At 41.2% G+C, this 19,596-nt stretch overlaps 2 protein-coding genes across 8 annotated transcripts; one reads left to right on the plus strand and one right to left on the minus strand.

The window, feature by feature from the left end:
• The first annotated feature begins 13 nt into the window (after window positions 1–13).
• Window positions 14–9,773, plus strand: FBXW2 (F-box and WD repeat domain containing 2). 2 transcript variants are annotated; one of them, XM_032130922.1, is made up of 7 exons: window positions 14–343; window positions 1,918–2,335; window positions 4,536–4,730; window positions 5,517–5,650; window positions 6,252–6,338; window positions 7,072–7,241; window positions 8,653–9,773. In XM_032130922.1, exons 2-7 carry the CDS (start codon window positions 2,233–2,235, stop codon window positions 8,939–8,941), a joined length of 978 nt encoding a protein of 325 aa, XP_031986813.1. In that variant the 5' UTR covers window positions 14–343; window positions 1,918–2,232; the 3' UTR covers window positions 8,942–9,773. The 2 variants fall into 2 exon arrangements, with proteins under 2 accessions (XP_031986813.1, XP_031986814.1); XM_032130923.1 differs by having other exon boundaries at window positions 24–343; window positions 1,826–2,335.
• Window positions 9,774–11,913: 2,140 nt separating this feature from the next.
• On the minus strand, window positions 11,914–19,035 carry LOC116454381. 6 transcript variants are annotated; one of them, XM_032130927.1, is made up of 3 exons: window positions 15,597–18,082; window positions 13,822–13,885; window positions 11,914–13,648 (listed from the first exon to the last, which is right to left on the minus strand). In XM_032130927.1, exon 3 carries the CDS (start codon window positions 13,646–13,648, stop codon window positions 12,281–12,283), a length of 1,368 nt encoding a protein of 455 aa, XP_031986818.1. In that variant the 5' UTR covers window positions 13,822–13,885; window positions 15,597–18,082; the 3' UTR covers window positions 11,914–12,280. The 6 variants fall into 6 exon arrangements, with proteins under 6 accessions (XP_031986818.1, XP_031986822.1, XP_031986820.1 ...); XM_032130931.1 differs by having other exon boundaries at window positions 17,522–17,643; XM_032130929.1 differs by lacking the exons at window positions 13,822–13,885; window positions 15,597–18,082 and adding an exon at window positions 18,574–19,035.
• Between the last annotated feature and the right edge of the window lie 561 nt (window positions 19,036–19,596).

Raw genomic sequence — 19,596 nt, forward strand, 5'->3', positions numbered from 1 at the left:
GGGAGTGATGACGCTGCGAGGCGCCGGAAGCCGCCTGATCGTGAGAGCGGCGATCCGGCAGCGCCTTCTCTCCGGTGCCGGCGGCTCGCCCGGCGCGGGCTCGGCCCAGCCCTCCCCCACCTTCCTCGCCGGGCGGTCCCGAGGCCCTTGTCCTGCCTTGAGGGTGACCCTTCTGTCGTGGCTGCCCGCAGATTGTGGCGCGGGCTGCGGAAGTGCTGTGAGCCGGTCCTGCCGTGGGAGCGATGGCCGCAGGGAAGCACCCGGCCGTGCTGGGCTCCGGGAGTCCGCGCAAGCCGCGGCGGCTGCCCGCCGACGGACAGCTGGCGCCGGGCTGCTACCTGAGGTGAGCGATGCGGAGCTATCGGCAGCAGCGGCGCTGAGTTTACAGTCTCGCCGTGCTTTTTGCGCGCGGAGGTGCACTGGGAGCGGGCGGGGGGAGCGGATGGGGCTGGCTGCGTAACACCTGGAAAAGAGGCTCGAGCACCGGCTTCAGCTGCCTCACAGCAGCGCTTAATTTCAATATTGGCTTCACGTATTGAATACAACAAACGCCTTGGAGCTCACGGAGTTTTTATTCGTAGCCGGCCTATTAGAATTTTTTACTTGTTTTAAAGAGAACACATGCCTGTTTGAACAGCAGCTATATTCACTGCCATATGTGCTGGGGAAAGCTGGTAAGTGCTGTCTGCAGTAAAAGTTACTGTAATGAACTTGGGACTTGATAGGAGTAGCTGCTTCTGTGCATTTGACATCCAGAACTTTCTTGCGGTTTTCACCAACAATTGCATGCCATGTGCAGCCTTTTATAGTGACGACTGTACTTTTCGGTACTCCTGTGCCCTGTAAAGATGTGTACTCTAAGATCTTATTCTATGATGGTAAAATGTCTGTATAGAAATAGACATACTATTGAGTCCCACTCAGATAACTCAATTCTTTCCGTTTGGGAGCTGCTATGAAATTCAGACAGTTGTCTAATGAATTAGACCTTCCAGAGAAAATAAATAAATATTATTTTTTAACTGTTTACCTTGTTAATCAGTGGTCCTAGGTCACTGAAGGAACTTGAGATGTCACAGGATAGTATAAGTGCATACAGGATGTAGTTCAGGAGGTGGTATTCAATTTCACTGTTAAGTCTCAGTGGAAATAAACTGAGAAAATAGGGGGAAAAAAAACCCAACAGGATTTTTTTAATGCATTTAGGTCAAAGTGGTGCAGACACTTCAAAACTGATGCTAGACCAGCACAAGCTCAGGCCTTTACTTGGGCCAAACAGAAAGACGACTAATGTATCCTCCAATACAGTTTGTCAGACATCTCTTTATATGGTTTTTCAAAACTAAGTAGTTACCTGCTTCATATTTAAAATAGTTCAGGACAAAGATATGAGTAAATTCTGTTAGTAACTAGCTTATCACTCTGCTTATGTGCTCTGTTTTTTTCCTTTTATCAGTATAACCCATGAGTAAACTTTAAGACAGTGTTTATTTGCTATAATAGGTTTAAAACTTAAACTAACCCTTACCTTATTGGACTCAGAATTTGAAAGTGTTAATCTAAAACAAGAAATATGTTAACATTCATAACGAATGCTAACATTCGCTAGCTACATACAATTTACTTTTAAGTCTGGTGTGGGACAAATGATAGTTCAAGGTGCATGCAAATGCTTAGTCTAACCTAAAGAATATTTTAAAATGCATTTGGTCACTTCAATCTATGTGTTAACATGCCATTTGGAATACTGATGTACCAGTAATAAAGATGTGATTCTTACCTTATTTTCTGAACGGAACTAATACAGTATTTTGATGTATCACAGGTAAATTTTTCCATAACCTTATGGAGAAAAAGGACTTTGAAGCATGGCTTGATAACATTTCTATTGCATTTCTTTCTCTGACGGACTTGCAGAAAAATGAAACTCTGGATCACCTGATTAGCTTGAGTGGAGCAGTCCAGCTCAGGCACCTCTCCAATAATCTAGAGATTCTCCTCAAGAGGGACTTCCTCAAACTTCTTCCATTGGAACTTAGTTTTTATCTGTTAAAATGGCTTGATCCGCAGACCTTACTCACATGTTGCCTCGTCTCTAAGCAGTGGAACAAGGTTATAAGTGCCTGTACAGAGGTGTGGCAGACTGCATGTAAGAATTTGGGTTGGCAGATAGATGACTCTGTTCAGGATCCTCTACACTGGAAGAAGGTTTACCTAAAAGCTATTTTAAGGATGAAGCAACTGAAGGACCATGAAGCCTTTGAGACATCCTCTTTAATTGGACACAGTGCCAGAGTATATGCACTTTACTATAAAGATGGACTTCTGTGTACAGGTAGGAAGGACAGACAACTTGGCAGTCTTGAAATTCTTTGTTTTCTCTTCCCCCTCGTAAGATTAATGACAATTTGCTTTTCTTTTACCAGAAAAATTATTTTCATAGTGTGAATACAGATGATGATTCAAAATTACTTCTTTTTTTTCAATTTCTGGAAGACCTGGTGTACTAATAAACTCATTGGTCACTTTAATAAGAACACAAGGAGACCAATTTCTTTGTTAGATAAAGAAATAGTAACAGCAGGCATCGTTGTCCCGGCCCATGGCAGGGCAGTTGGAACGAAATGATTTTTAAGGGCCGTTCCAATTCAGACCGCTCTATGATTTTGATCATGCTGTTATTATAAGTAAACCCATTTGAGAAGATATGTTAGCTATCCTCTTAGATGACAGCTTTCAATTAAAAGGAAAGCTATGAGAGAACTTCAGTCTCCCAAAGTGTGGAAGAAAATGTTGTATCTTCTTCCTTGAAACAAGGCTGTAAGCACTTTCAGTTCTTAACATAAGTGCTTTATGAAGTGCTGTAAAGTAGATTTAACCTTGCTATTAGTCTGACTTGCACATAATTTCAGCTTCCTCCCTGAAGAGGACAGACCTCAAGATTTCAAGACAGAAAATATATGAAGCCTTAGTATGAAAGAATAGTAACAGAGTTACAATGAGCTGCTGTCAGAGCATGTTGCAAGGATTTCCAGTTGTTTGGAATGACAATGTTACGTACTAAGTTGGGAATGCTGACTTCAGTCGCACATTTGTTGGTACATTAGGATGCTTATTAGAAGCCAACAACTAAATTCTAGCTAGTCTTTCCACTTACCTTTCAGCAGTGAATGTTATACACAGAAAACAGCATTGTGAAAACTTTGACTTTTGTGCTGCAACCCCCAGGAGAAAAAGCAGGTGTAAGGAGTCCAGGATTTTATTTTGCTCTCCAAAGCTAGCAGTTTAAAAAAGAGGAGCTTCAGGTTGAGAAAAGGAAGTGGCAGGATACGGGGCCTGGTATTCATCTGTATTTCTAGATTTGGTGGACCCTTTTCCTTCCTGAAAGAAACTAAAGCTTGCAGTATAGTCAGTGGCTCTGTAAACCTGAGAGTGATGTGTCATGTGAAACTTCCATGCATCTGTTTCAGTAGATGCTGTCAGTGCCAGGAGAGGTAGTGCCAGGATCTACAGAAGGTGGTAAAAGGGTGTGAAGAAACTGGAAGGACAGATACATAGTAGCTTCATTAACATGAAAGCAAGTGGCTTTGCTGTAGTGCTGAGACTTAAAACTAGGCCGTATTTCCCATTCAGACAGCTTAAAAATACTATTTAAAGAGAAAAAAGTCAACAAGGGGAAGTGCCAAGCCCTGCACTTGAAGTGGATCAACTCCACAGCACCAGTATATGGTAGGGGCCACCAAACTGGAAAGCAGCTTGGCAGTAAAGGACCCAGAGGTCACCAAGTGAACATAGCCACGTTCTCCCTTGCTGCAAAGAAGGCCAGTGATATCCTTGGCTGCTGTAGGGGGAGTTGCCAGCAGGTTGAGTGGGGTGCTCCTTTCCCTCTTCTCAGCACTGGTGAGGCCTGGTGGAGTACTGTGTCCAGTTTTGGGCTCCTCAGTAAAAACAGGGACACACTGGAGAGTCCAGCAAAAGGCCATGAAGATGATGAAGGCACTGGAGCATCTTTCATATGAAGAAGGGCTGAGAGAGCTGGGACTTCTTGTCCTGAAGAAGAGAGGGCTCAGGATGCTATCAATGTACAGAAATACCTGAAGTGAGGGTGCAAATATAAGATGTAGCCAGGCTCTTTTCAGCAGTGCTCAATGATGGGACAAGAGGCAGTCAAACAGGAGGTTTCACAAACTGAAACACAGGCGTTTTCCTTTAAAACACTTTTTTTACTGTGAGAGTGATTTATTCTTTCACATTTTTATGGTGAGGGTGATTGAGCACAGGTTGCCCAAGGAGACTGTGGAGCATTCATCCTTGGTCACACTCAAAAGCTGTCTGGTCATGGTCCTAGACAGCCGCATGTAGGTGGCCCTGTTTGAGTAGCGGGGTTGGAAGAGTTGACCTCTGGAGGTCACTTCCAACCATAACCATTCTGCGATTCCATGAAAATACTTTATTTAAGACAAACAAAGATGAGTATAGGATCAGAAATATTATTTACTCTTTGCTTCCAATTATCCTGTTCTTTTATATTGTAGGATCAGATGACTTGTCTGCAAAACTATGGGATGTAAGCACAGGTCAGTGCATATATGGTATCCAGACACACACTTGTGCTGCAGTGAAGTTTGATGAACAAAAGCTTGTAACAGGATCTTTTGATAACACAGTAGCCTGTTGGGAATGGAGCTCTGGGGCAAAGACACAGCATTTTAGAGGACATACTGGTGCAGGTATGTTGAAATTTTTAATATTGTAATTTCACCAGTCAACTACATCATCATCAAACAAAATATAATTTAAGTTAGCCTTTTGCGCACTAGCTTTTTTGGTTTGTTCAGCCTCTGTTCTCTGTCACCTGAGTCACCTCAGTTCCCCTCGACAGGGGAAGTGACCAGAACAGATATAAATTTGTCCTTGAATATGCCAGAGCTTAGCCATGTAGTGTTTTGCAATTGCGTGGAAGTAACACTAAATGCCGTGGTTATTCAGTAGCTGCAAGTCTCAAAGAGGTGCAAACCTTAGGTAGCAGGGTGTACATGGCCATGGCCATTCTTTCTATTCCCAGACTGGACATGAGCTTACAGCAAAGAGCAAAATAGGACCTAGGAATATGTATTTGCAGTCCCCTCATAATTAAATTCTTTGTCATGTACTTAAAAATATACTCAACTCAGCTGTAGTTTTTTTCCCCCTGTATCTATAGAATGTACTAATCTTGCTGGAATTATCTTACTAAAACTCTGGAAATAGGAACTAGCTTAAGTTACACTTTACCATAATCCAGCCATAAAGGAGCCACGGATACACATGCTTTCAATTTGGGAAAAAAACCCCAATAATTTTGCAATGTAAACTTAGGCATCCAGAGCAACAATTCATGTATACAGCTCAAGAACAACAATTAAAAATGTAGTAGCATATGAATTTAGGGGCTGCTAAAACCATACAGAGGCTACTAGTGTCTCGCAGAGACATAGAGACTGGTTTTCCTTATTTAGTTCCGTCTTTGCTTGAAGTTTTTAGTGTGGATTACAATGATGAACTTGATATTCTGGTCAGTGGCTCTGCGGACTTCACTGTGAAAGTATGGGCCTTATCAACAGGAACGTGCCTGAATACCCTTACTGGACACACAGAATGGGTCACTAAGGTGGGAATATTGATTTCTAATTCTCTCACACACTCACTTGCACAAAATTTGTAATGTGTTCTAAATTCTGATTTCCTAATCCTGACCCTGCAGCTAGGTTTAGAATCTGAAGAACATCTGGAAATACTACAAAATAGCATTACAACAGAAAAAATATTTAAGCTGTAATTAAACCTTTCAGACCATTGAAGATATTTGAATTCCAAAGCAGCTGGGCTAATATTAGGAAGCAGTGTTTGTTTGATTCAAAGACTGAATAAAAACTGGTTCTGAAAGAATACTGCTTAAAAAATTATGTAAAAAAATCTAATGATCTTGATAACAAAAAGCTGAGCATGAAACAATATTTTTCTTCTGGTTACTTCAGAACTTGGTGGGGGGTGTGACTGTACAGGTGAAGTATATATGTTTGCTTATTAATACAGTACGTTGTCAGTAGTAGGAATAAGAAGAGTGTAAACTGTAGCTTTCCCTCTGTTGCTAAAAGTACTGCCTTTATACATGGGTACAATATGCAGGTGGTCAGTGAAGTGAAAAATGCAAATGAAAGTTTGTTTACTTAACAGCATCAACATAAATCATTACCATCCTTCAATTACAGGTCGTTTTGCAGAAGTGCAAAGTCAAATCTCTTATGCATAGTCCTGGGGATTATATTCTCCTAAGTGCAGATAAGTATGAAATCAAGGTATGTACCATATATCGTGCATGTATTATTTTTGTGCACTGGGAAATAAAAAGCTTGAGTACTTTGCTGAAGTTTACAAATAATAGAAGGCTTTATGTTTTCCCACATTTCCGCTTTAGAGGCTGTGTGCAGAACATGAAACTCCTTGGAAGCTAATTTTTCAGTGGTCTTCTTAGCATTTAGTTTTAAATGATAGCTCTACAAGAATGGTAATGCAAAGAATCAGTGCTTTCAGTTCATGCTTATTGTGCTAACTTGACAGTGAAGGACTTAACTGCAAATACTGTTACTGTTGGGGACTTTGGGGTTGGAGCGTGCTGAAAGTTTGTGGCTGTAGAAGTGCTTTGTAACTGAAACACCATTACATTTCTGTCCCAGGTGGGTGGTTTTTTTGGGTTTGTTTTTTGTTTTGTTTGGGGTTTTTTTGTTTGGTTGGGGTTTTTTTGTTGTTGTTTTTTGGGGACTTTTTGGGTTTGATTTTTTTTTTTTTCCATTCTTTAAAGTACCCATTTTCACTGGGAGTTTTTAGGCTAGAAACAACACATGCTGCACCAATACTGTACGACAAGTCGCTTGAAGAATCGATGTTCCTACCTGAAAGAGATATATATTTCTGAAAAATACCCATGCACACGTTTACTTGATACTTAAAAGGAGACTGTGAGGCTTGCTCATTTGTGTAACAGTTTATAATGTGAATTTTCTATGGTCTTAAACTGTGTTTTAATTGTAGATTTGGCCTATTGGAAGGGAAATAAACTGCAAGTGCTTAAGAACACTGTCTGTTTCTGAAGACCGCAGCATCTCCCTACAGCCCAGACTGCACTTTGATGGTAAATACATAGTGTGCAGTTCAGCACTAGGATTATACCAGTGGGACTTTGCCAGCTATGATATTCTCAGGTAAACTGTTCAGTTTAGGATTCAGTCTTCATTGAATAAATAAGAAATAGATCATACTAGTTTTAGTAACTTCCTGTAGATGTGGACCAAAAGAATCTTGATAAAAATTCTTACTTTACACATATTGAGAGGTTTAATTCTAATTTCTCATCTGATAATATGAATTTTTTGATTGCTGTTTTGGTTTCTGGCCACATGCTAGTTCTCTTCCATATTTTCATTCTGTAAGCTGAAGCGTTTCAGTACAGACTTAAATCAGACTGCAGTGCTGTAGTTGTGAATGTGAAAATGCAGTGACCCAGAGCTAATGTTACCATGGAGACTGCTATACCGAGAACCAGGCAAGCATTTCTGGGGGTCCTTTGATGGGACAAGAAATTAAAATGACTCTTTTTCCTTATAGCACTAGTGATCTGTCACTATTGCTAATGTTGTGGAATGACAGTGTAATCTATCAGACTGCAATAAGGGACCAAACACGATGGCATTCTATTTCCACAAAAATAATCAGGCTGTACGAGTTAGAAATGGTGGCATCAAAGATAGTAACTTACTAAAGATAAAAATGCATTTTAGAACCGCTATCAGACTCTTAATTCAAATAGCCTGAGTATTTGTGGAGTATCTACCTTTGAAAGATCTACTCCAGAAGAAGTGCTTCTTATCAATAACTGAGTAATTTCACCTCTTAGTTTACCCTCCCATCTTTCAAAAGAGAAAGATGGTCTCTTACTGCTGAGAGCAGATTTTCATCTCCACACATTTTGTGCCTTAGTTCTGTGCTTTATGTAATGCTATGATCAAATGTGCAGGCAGTTGTGGAGGACTCAACTCTTCAGTTTCTGTTCCAAGTTTTATTTATTAAGGGAAAACATCATAAAGGTGTTGGGGAACTAAAAAATAGTTTGATTTCTCCCCATGCTTAATTTAACATAAAACATTGGTAAAATAGCATTCTAAGGACCAGTCTTGGATGATTTATCTGCTTATCACAAGAAGGCATGTCTATGCCTTTTAGAAGAGTGACCAAAAGAATAATAACAGCTTTTTCCTCTTAAAGATATTGAGGCATAAAATCCATATGGAAATTTACTGTAAAACACAAGTGCATTTGCTCTTTTGTGTGTATGTGGAAATGGCTCTTTTTATCTTGTGCTCTACAGAATAATCCCTTTCAAACCTTAGCCTTTACTTATGCTCAGATGGGTCTGTCCTGAATGCACAAAGTCCAAACTGAAACCACAGGCCCAACTGTAGCTAAGTGTTCAGTTGCTTAATTTGAAAGATGTGCATCCAGTTCTTTCTAAATTATTTCAGAATGATGAGTTTAGACACATTTTCTGTAGACATACAGGATTAGCTCACGACTGCATTGTAAGGGAGATTCTAACACTGTTTTCTTGTCTTCTAGGGTTATCAAACCTCCAGACTTCTCAAATGTGTCCTTGCTGGGCTTTGGAGAGATATTTGCTCTACTGTTTGACAACAGATACCTGTATATAATGGACTTGAGGACAGAAAAACTGATAAGCCGCTGGCCTTTACCAGAATATAGAAAGTCAAAGAGAGGTTCAAGCTTTTTGGCTGGTGAAATGTCTTGGTTAAACGGACTAAATGGCCAAAATGATACGGGCTTGGTTTTTGCCACCAGTATGCCAGACCATAGTATCCATTTGGTGTTATGGAAAGAACATGGCTGAAAAGCTCACACATACAAAATCTTCAGGAATATATGGCCTATCAGCAGTGTGTCCATAAAATGAGACTTTGCATGAACCAAAGTTGCACACCCAATGGTATCATCATGCAATGCACAATCACTTACTTTTATTTGGGCATTTGGGAATGGGTTGTTTTGGACATAATGCAATGCAGCATGCTAACAGTATTCACCACAAATTTTTGTCTATATTCATGTTTAAATATACCTGTTTGGGCTCTGAAGTATAGCTTGTAATGTTTAAACCATTCAAATCTGCTTTAAACTCTGAAATCAAGTTGTGCTTGACCTGACTTCTGACCTTTGTTTTGTTGTTGGAACAGAAGATGAAGCTACTATTTTAGAACCATAGGCTTTTGTACCTGTAACAGCAAATACTGGTTACAGTGCATGGCTACTTAACCAAAATGAGAAAATAGCAAACCCTTTCGCTCTCCAGAATCTTTCTTTTCAAAATGTTTTTCCATATGATAGCTTTAAATACTTAGCCTTTGAAACAGCAGAATCAAATGAGTCCTTTAACTAGGACCAGATGTTTTAAGTTCAGGAACATGTCAATACAGTATCTCCTCAGCAAGAATGATGCAGCTTTTCATCTATCTGATACAGCCTGCGATCGTGATAAATCTTGGGGAACCTCTGACATATTCATCATACTTGCTGATAGTAACTCAGAATAGCTTGATTGGTATTTTATAGTCCTTATTTCCTACAGTTTGTGTTAAAACGTAGTTTAGTTCACATGAATGGGAAGGTGATGTTCAGTCTCTACAGCAGGTAACTTTCTTACATTAAGTGATGTCTACCAGCCATTCACTTTCTCCAAAAGTTGCAGTTAATATAATGCATTTAAAGTAGTTCCTACATCTAGAGTTGGAAAGCAGGGGCAAATGACAGAATGCCACATGTCGGGGTGGGGGGGGAGGGAATCAAGAGTCTGACGAAAAGCACAGGAGTAGAAAAAGGTCTCATCATAGGAGACTTGATGTACAGAAGTTAACTGCTTGTTAGTGTGATTTTTTTCTTCCCACTATCAAAGGAGACCTGATTTCATACTTAATACTGAATGAAGGCCAAGATTCCCAAATATATGTGGTATGAATTACACCAATGAAGGGGAGTTTTCATATGCAAGAATCAGTATTTGAGTGATGCTGTAGGAGCTCCCTACAGTCACAGTGGAACAGTCTCTTACATACAAGGCCAGACTCTTAAGCACTCAGTTTTCCCACCTTTACTCACACCTAGTTACTTTGAGAAATGTTGCCTGTAGTCAAGGATTTTATCAACAGGAAGCCAAATCCACAACTCAGTTCAAACTGCACTGTCTGGGGCATAAATTATGAGCTCTTCGAGCTTTTGTTATCTGACTCCAAAGTGAAGAAAGCTTCCATGAAATAGAAAGTTTTCAATAACTTGCCTTGAAACCCACTTCTCATCATTCTTAACAGTATAGTTACAATGTGTGCAGTAACTCAGCTTCTACTGAAGGAGCAACCGATATAGCACTGCATTAACTTTGAAAGGCTAAATAGAGGCGTGCCAGAAATGTCCTTTTTTCCAAGTCAGCAAAACAGGAAAACTTGGTTAACTACTTTATTAGTGACCTTGATGATGCAGAGTTCACAGAGAGGAAGTGGAGCACAAGATGGCTGAGAAACTGAGACCCAGGCTCAGCCTTCCAAGAAAGAATGGTGGGGAAAGAGAAGGTGGTGGGCAGGGCATGAGGAGGCACTGCTACTGTCTCCAGCTACCTAGTAAGCTGTACAGGAAACGAAGTCAGACTCATTTCAGCATCATGCAGCAAGACAATGGTAAATGGTTCTTGCAACAAGAGAAATTTTCCACAGTGAGGTTAGTTTAAGACTGAAGCAGGCTGCCCAGCCTTCCTACACGAAGTCCTGAGCACACCATGCTATAAGCAGGGAGATACCTCCAGATTCCCCTTCAAAACGAGTCTGAAATTCTAAACAGACTTGTTGCCACACGAGATTGTGTGACTGACAGCAGCAGGCATCTCAGATACTAATACAGCTGTCAGTTTGTTGATACAGACTGGGAGATGCTGCAGTCACTGGGAAGCAAAGTAAAAGTTCCCTCTGGACATCTGCTAATGGTACCAATCCACTAACGACAGAGCTCTTTAAGGGCACAGGTATGTGCCACTACCAGGTAGAGGAATGAAAGCATGACACAAGTGTAGAAATTTTAAAAAGCATACTTGCTCTCACACACACTTCTCTGTCAGACACCAAAGTGTCAGGCTATCGCTGCCTTCAGTAGGAAGGTTCTAATATATTGCCACAACATATGCAATGCGTATAGTTCTGGGGGCTTATCAAACAGAAGCTGAAATTGTGAAACTGAAACTCTGAAACTGAAGTGAGCAAATGGGTTTTTTGTTTGCTTTGGTTTCCATCTGACCCTTCAGCAAAAGTCACTACTTAGCACTATTGCGAGACACAGGTTGGAAAAAATGCAGCTTCTGTACCCTTACACCTACCCAAGGAAGCAACATAATTCAACTTACCCATCACATAAAGGACTAAAATCCAACTTGTGTCTGAATTTCATGAAACATTTTCCTACAAGGCTTCAAGTTGCCAGAAGAAAAAAACCGTTTCATAAAAGTTCTTTGGCCATCTATTTTTCTTCCTTGAAATAGGTTCTTTTCAGTTCACAAAAGTATCTTTTTCTTTAAGATAAATCTGTATCCCTTGCCTCTATTAAAACTTTCCAACACAACTCGGCACTTACCACTTAAGTAATTCAGAAGAGGTGGGATCACTCTTCTCAAACTTACATATCTCCAAAGCCCAGCTGAACACGACATTTCTATCAGCAAAACTCCAATGGCTGTGTTTAGTGTTACAATCCCTCACATCTTTAACATACACTATTTCCGAGAACATAAGGGGTTAATATTTTTTACAAGTGAAAGGAAGATTGTGCTCAATTACTTCTTTACCTTTACTCAAATTGATACATACAAATTTGGTACCCCGTGACATACAAATTGCAAGAATTAAGCAATGCTACCTTTAATACTAATGACCGTAGTACTTTTTGTACATAGGCTGAAAACTGTTTCACATTATTTGATTATTGTTTTAACTGCAAACAAATTGAACATTTCCCAGAAGAAATACTGCAACCCTTGATACCATTAAATGATCCATGGCTTTGCTATAGATTCCCCAAATAATTGCAGCAAAATGTAAACTCCATGTGGAAATCAATTTAATGTGATCTTTATTGATATCCTCTGTCTTCCCACCATACAGGTAGTGCTCCACTTTCCCTCCTTATAACCAAGGTTTCACTCTTGAGCTTGCAGCATGGTTTGAGATAGCACCTTGTTAACATTCATGATTAATGATGAGTTATATCTCCACAGTGTTGTATCCCTGATGAGGGATTCTCTGGGAAGGTCTCCTTGAAGGGCCTTCCGACAGTGATAAATGAGAGCAACATCCATGGGAACATTTGCACTGTTCCCATAAGCATGTAGGACAGAATGGACTGAAGTCTGAATCACCTTTCGTGGATCAACTATCATTTTCCGGGGATTGATCACATCTTTCCTGTCAGGCTCTCTGTATACATGCTGTAATATGTTAACACCTGGCACAGTATTCCAAGATGAAATGTTGAACATGCCAGAAGATACAGTTTCTGGGAAGATATGGTTCTCAAAGAGGAAAACACTAGTCCCTGGGTTTTGTTCCTGAAGACTGTTCATCATTGTTTTCCAGTTTGGGTGCTTAAGGGGAAGAATTATTTCATCAGCATCATTAAGGACCACAAACTTGCTCCTTTCCATGTTACGGTATATACAGTCATTTAGAGCTGTGATTTGTCCATAGTAGCCAATGTGTGTTCCATCTTGCATGAAGTGCCATTTAGAAGAAACCCTGAGGTGTGAGTTTATTGGCCAGGGAATTATTTCAACAGTTCCTTCCTCTACATAAAACTTCAAGACTTTCTCCATCAGATGGCTGCAGTTGTTCTTATAGATCACCACTTTCTGTGCTCCAAGAATCTTGTACATTTCCATACCCTGTATAAACTGCAAGACATTGTTGTAGTTTCCAAACATGGCAGAAATGCACACAGTGAAGTCAACAGAAAAGGTCTCAGCCTTGCGGTTTTTAATTTCAAACCTTGGCAGCTGGTCAATATTTCCATGTGGAGACTGATGAATTGATACATGTGTTGGATCACAATTTTCAGGTTCCAAACAAACTATATCTGCTGCACCATAAGGGAATCCAAATCTATCTGAGTGAACATCGATTTTTGCTTTTGATACATATATCCTTCCATTGGGCTGACAGCAGAACCAGCAGTACAGTTGTTTTACGTCTTCATGGTGAACAATCCCAATCAGACGAGTGACTTTGCTTTCTCTGTCATCAAAGTATGGGGATATAATAAAAGTTTTGTTACCTTTTAATGCTGTTATTGTGCTATTGGCAATTTTCCCTCGACATCTTCTGCCTTCTTGAATTAGTTTTGGCTGATGAGAAAGTCTCTGTAAGCTCAGATAAGAAACTGCAAGCATTGAAGTTACAGTAATAATGCACACAGCAGCAGCAAAGTAAGATTTTTTCCCAGCACACAACATTTTGTACGTATCTAAATGTGGATGCAAATTTCTTTGTCCTTGTATTTTATGCTGCCGCATCTGCAGAAAAGAAAAGACATAGTATGAGATAATACTGACCCATGACCATTGCTCAAGAATTTCACAAACAAGATGGGGTAGGTCTCAATCATTTTGCACCGACTTACTCAGAGACCCAGCTACTGTGCTTTTATGAAAACCCAGTCACAGAACATGCCTTTCATGATACGTACGGTACTGTGCGCAACACTCTGAATGCCTCTATTTGTGTGGAGCAGTTTCTGTACATGGAGGGTTCTGTACAAGAATATAACAGAGGTCCATATACAGCAGTACAAGGAGAAATTTTCTCTTTTTCTATAATCCAAATTTTAAAATATCCAATTTAATAACTAGGCAGTAATTCTTAAAGCAAAGCAAAAATTTTATTCCCCCTACACAGTGTGTATGCAAATTACGTTAAAAAAATCCCCTCAACCAGATTTCTCACAGACAAGTGAGAGGCAGATAAATTAAATATATATAGAATTAATCAAGTTCATAATAAACATGCTAATTGGGGACTACACACAATGGTCCAGATATAATCACTAATTTATGAATTCCCTAACTTGCAGTTCACCACAAATGAGACCATACGTACAGAGGAAGGTCAATTCGTACAATCCAGCAGAAGACAGGTGAAATCTATGTAGGTACAGAACTCAGTTAGCTGCTCTACCCTATGTAGCCATACACAAGGCAGGAACTGCAGGAAAGGTCATCTCATATTAATGCGTGCTAGAGATCTGGGCCTCCTCACACTGCATTAGTGCTGGCTCAGCTCCTGGCACAGTTTGGGGGTCAGGTCTTAAAACTCTTGCTGCTGCAGGAACAGGTAGGCAGTCCTGAGTGCCTGGATGACTGAAGTCTTTAGCAGCACTTGTGCTAGCAAGTGTTAATGCCTGAGTGGGAGTTTATGGCACTCTCAAGCACTAACTTCCGCAAGTGAAGCCTAGATGAAAGTTTTCTCTACAAATTCATCTTTAGGCATTCAGGTATGATCCATAAACAGAAAAGTGACAGCAAATCTCTTCAAAGGCCTGCTTGTACCACAGAGAGTCTTGGGAAAAGGGTGTCCCAGATTAATCAAATTCACGTCAGATCAGAAAACTGGATTGGTAGAAGAGAGTTCCCCCAACTGCCAGCAGGCAGTGTGGGGTAAAATGCTGAGATGGAATGAACTGCTGCAATTGCACAAGATGACAAAAATGTTTCCAGCAGGCAGGACAAAAATAATTGTCCGTGCCTCCAAAATAATGTACGGTATTTTCACAATTGCTCTTTCATGAAAAAGTGAACTAGGGAGAACCACATTCACAACATACCCCTTAAAATGTCCCATATACCAGGGCTGATGTGATTTACAGCAGCCTTTGCTAGCTACCAAGAAACTGCTTTTCAGACCAGAACTGTCATAAGGGCACCAAAAATCCCACTACATCACACTAGGCACAAAGCAGAAAAGGAGCAGCAGAAAGCACTGACTCTTCCATCTCTGAAATGGAGAGTCCTCCTCAGAAGTCCTTAAAATTAAGAGCAGAACTGCAAATACATAGTAAGAGTCTGCTACTGTCATACGACTTCCAGCTGGAGATTTGTGACTGAAAACAACTCAAACAAACTTTCTAAATCTTTTTATGAAACATGCTAAAGTACAGGTTTCCCCCAAGCATTCTTATTCCAAGGATGCTATATACTTTAGCATTCTTGCAACACAGAGTAGGTCACATTTAACATTCTTCCCCTTGGTTTTTATCTATTCATGGCTTAAAATATTGTTCAGTCTTACAGAATAAATATTTTTAAACTAAATTTCTTTAGTTATCAAACCATGTCAACAGCAAATAACAGTATCAATTTATTACCTGTTCTTCTTCTGCTTTTGCTAGCAATAAATAACAAACAAGAAAAAAATGTATCATTTCAACTCTGTTTTGAACAGTGAACGCTGGAAAGGAAAAAGTACCTTTTAAAGCAGATAGCCGAGTGAAGTTCTGTTCAGTCCTCCATTTATTTTTTGCTAAGTTATTTTGTTAAATAATCTACTACTTGTTTATTTTAAACAGATAAAAACTTAAATACTTTTAAGGTAAATTGCAGTAATTGTTCGATACAGAACAATACTGAGAGAAAAAAACCTGGTACAATACCTTCCTGGCACATTTTATTTCACATAGCTATTGCTCTTATAATGTCAGTAACAGCAGCCACACCTACCAGAAAAACAAGTTTTCCTTCTCTTGAGCAAAGCACACAGTTGTGTCGCAAGAACTTAATTTAAATTACAAATGATTATGGAGTTATTGAAGCAAAACAAACGTTTTTCATGGATTTTTTTAAGGCTACTTAAGTTTTCTTCTGAAAACTAATCTTGCACGTTGATATACACCCAGTTTGCACATGTACTTACAAAGAACTAGAAAAATATATATCTGTATTTCTTGGACAATCTTTTTTTTTCATAACATGCTATAGGCCTAGTTAGATCATGTAGATACAGATTCTGATTAGGAACTGTGAGAGAATGCTGAAACAACTGCAAGTTCTAGAAGCCAAGAAAAAGAGCAAAATGAAGACCTCAAGACACATCAGAACACCGAATCTTAAAGAAAAGAAATACATAATTATTTGGCGAGTGAAATTCATGGTTTCCCCAACACGACTCATAAATTTTGATCTCCTGAAATTAACAGCACAAATATGTAATCATAGAATACATAAAGTCAGTGTAATTAAGAACACTACATTTATATTTCCTCACTATAGAGAGGATAAAATGGCAAGTTATATAGAGGGTAAAATGGCAAGTTTTAACTTTAAAAGTATGCTTTCAGTATATTTAAATGAGTTTCTTTTATAGTAACAATTCATTTCGATTTTGTATTTTTTAATTCCAATTCATATGCGAGTAAACATGATACAAAATACGCAGATATACTTTAATAGTAAATTTAGCTAATGGTATCAATGGCTACTTTGCAGTACTCCCCTTAACTGTAAACAGGCTTTCTTCCTCCCCACTGCCCTGACAGATTGCAGTAATATCACTTCCTCAGGATAGAGGGCAACTGACAGGAGGTGAGTGCAGAGTTTCAAGCGGTAATATGAAGTATTAGCTTCAGCAGTACAAGAACAATAAACAACCTAATCCTTGTTTATCCAGGGTCTAACTAAAAACCCCCCACTAACAAACAGCCTCAGTAACTTAGTACTTTTGAAAAAAAGTTATTCTCTGTCCTTTAGTTTATGATTTTTGTCAAAAGCAAAACCACAGATCACTGGTGCTTAAATAAGAATTCCAAATATTAACAATAATTTACCATCTTTATCTTGATCGCCTGTTGCTAATCTTTTGATAGCTTACTTTTTTCAGAAAGGTTCTTTGACACACCAGCGTCCTTCCTCTCTTATAAGATCCAAAGTCAGAAGCATATTGTTTGAAGGATTAAATTGAAGGCAGTATTTTTCCACTAATAAAATACTACTCTAAAAAAATTAAAACTGGCTATTTCTATTCTAAATACAAAGACAGTAAGCCAGACCAATATCCAGTGTTGCCATATACTTACTTTGTGCCAGTAGAACTGACAAACCTACACTTTCCTGTATACAGGCAGAAACTTCTCCATTAGAATCTCCTCTACATCCCTAAGCCAAACTCCTCCTATTGTAAACAATTAAACTTTGTGTCCTTTGAAAAATCAGTTTGGGCAAATAAAACCTGCATGGCATTTAAAAGACTGTTATTTCAATTTTTTGTCTTTTCCACTGTACTCTTTTAGCTGGGACCGAGTTAATTTTCTTCCTAGTAGCTAGCAGGGTGTTGTGTTTTGTGACCAAAGCAAGTGCTTCAAATACACGGATGTTTAGCTATCCCTGAACAGTACTTACACAGAGTCAAGGCTGTCTCTGGCTCTCCTGTGGCTCCCGTCCCAGGTGTTGGGTGGCACAAGAAGTTTGCATGGAGCACAGCTGGGACTGCTGAACCAAACCAACCAAAGGCCTATTCCAAATCATATGATGCCATGCTGAGCCATCAAAATTGGGGGAAGAAGGAGAAAGGGGAAAACATGCAACACAACAGCATATGGCTTCCCAAGTCACTACTAAACCTGATGAAGTCCTGCTTTCCTGGAAATGGCTAGAAACGTGCCTCTAAGGGTACATAATGAATAGATTCCACATTTTGTTTTGCACACAGCTTTGCTTTACCTTTTAAATTGTCTTTATCTCAGGGAAAACCCATGGGATTTCCCACGTTTGCTCTTCTGATTCTATCCCCATCCCACTGCAAGAGGAAGGGTGAGGGCTGAGCTGCCTGCCAGGATTAACCCACAACATACACCGGAACTATGCTTTGGAGGAGTTTTGCATTCTTCAAATCTAAAGTTAAAGGCCACCCTTAGTACGTATTCAGGTAGAGACTCAGAAAACCCGATATGGACAATTAATATGTACCTTTAACTTACCGTTAAGCGGTTAACCCCAGTACCGAAAAATAATGCTACAGCTGATCACCATCCTCCTCTTTCTTGAGTGGAAATAAAATGCCGAATCTGTCGCGCCTCTCCTGCGAGCGCTGCCGTTCACAGCACCCCGAGCAGGTGCCGCTGTCTCCCCCTCACTGCGGTGCCGGCAGGTTTACCGCGCTCGCACACAGCCAGCAGCGCGCCCGGCTGCGTGTCCCGGGCGGGCAGGAGGGATAGGGCCGCCGCCGCAGGCCTGTGCGGGCACCGCCACGGAAGCTGTGCGGAGCCGGGCCGGCGCTACCGGAGCCCTCGTGCCCCGTCCCTGGCTCCCTCTGCGGCACCGACAGCAGCAACCGCAACGTGCCCTTACGGCCCGGAGCCGGCGGAACCGCTCGGTCCCCTCACCTCCCGCCCGGGAAGGCGGACGCGGCTATGGCTGCGGAGATGCCGCGGCCCCCCCCGCCCCGGCCGTACCTCAGGCAGAGCCCCCGCCCGGCGCGGTCCGGGTAGGGCCGTTCGCGCTTGGGGCGGCTGCTCGTCGCTTCGCGCCGTGGTGCTGCCTCCGCGCGCCTTGCTGGCCACGGCATCGGCACCGACGGTCGCCGAGCGGCCCCGCCAGAGCGGGCCCCGCCAGAGCGAGCCCCGGGGCGGGCTGCGGACTTCCCCACCGGGCCTCTCGCCTCTCCCGCCACTTTCCCACGTTCCCTGAGGCACTGCTCGGACAGGCCCGGTGTGACACTGCGAACGGGGCAACGCGACAGCGGGCCCCTGGACGCTGATGGCGCTTCAGCGGCGGCGCATTTTGCGGAGCAAGGCCTGCTCGCCCCGCCGCACACACGGCCGCCAATGGCTGCGGAGTGCTGATTACCCAGGTCCACCAGCTGCGCTCCGGGGGCAACACTCCCACACACCACATCTTGGAAATGAACGGCATAGACAGCACAAGTGCGAAAGAAGCACCTCAGCAGTGTGAACTGTTCTTGAGGAGGTCTCCGGATTCGATTCCGACGCTTAGCTGTCAAATTAACTTGTGTAAAACGGAGAAACACAAGCTAGGCATTATATTTTCAAAATGCAAGTCAATTAAAAAAAACTACAGATAAACAGATAATTACACAACGATAAAAATCCAGTAGTTTTGATATGCGGAAAAGACTCCACTACTGGAATAAGTAGTAAAGTGGGTATGTTTATTCCGGCGCTAGTACGCATGGGGAATAATTCCTCCAAAGTCATACGTGCCGGCAGCTGCGTTCAGCTTGGTATATATCGGGTTACAAACTCCGTATTAATTAAGTTTCCTAATACGCATATACATATTCATTACCTAACCCCGCCCTGTATTATAATGAGCCCTGAAGACATTTACATCCGCGTTGTGCTGGTCGTGGGCAGGGGTCTCCGGGACGAAGTAAAGGGTCTTCCTCATCCTGAACTTTTCACCTTGCTTCCCTGCGCGTGCTCTTTATGTCCCTGGTCCAAGTCCAAACTTCAAGG

This window comes from Corvus moneduloides, chromosome 21, assembly GCF_009650955.1.
Source record: "Corvus moneduloides isolate bCorMon1 chromosome 21, bCorMon1.pri, whole genome shotgun sequence".
NCBI classification, from domain to species: domain Eukaryota; kingdom Metazoa; phylum Chordata; class Aves; order Passeriformes; family Corvidae; genus Corvus; species Corvus moneduloides.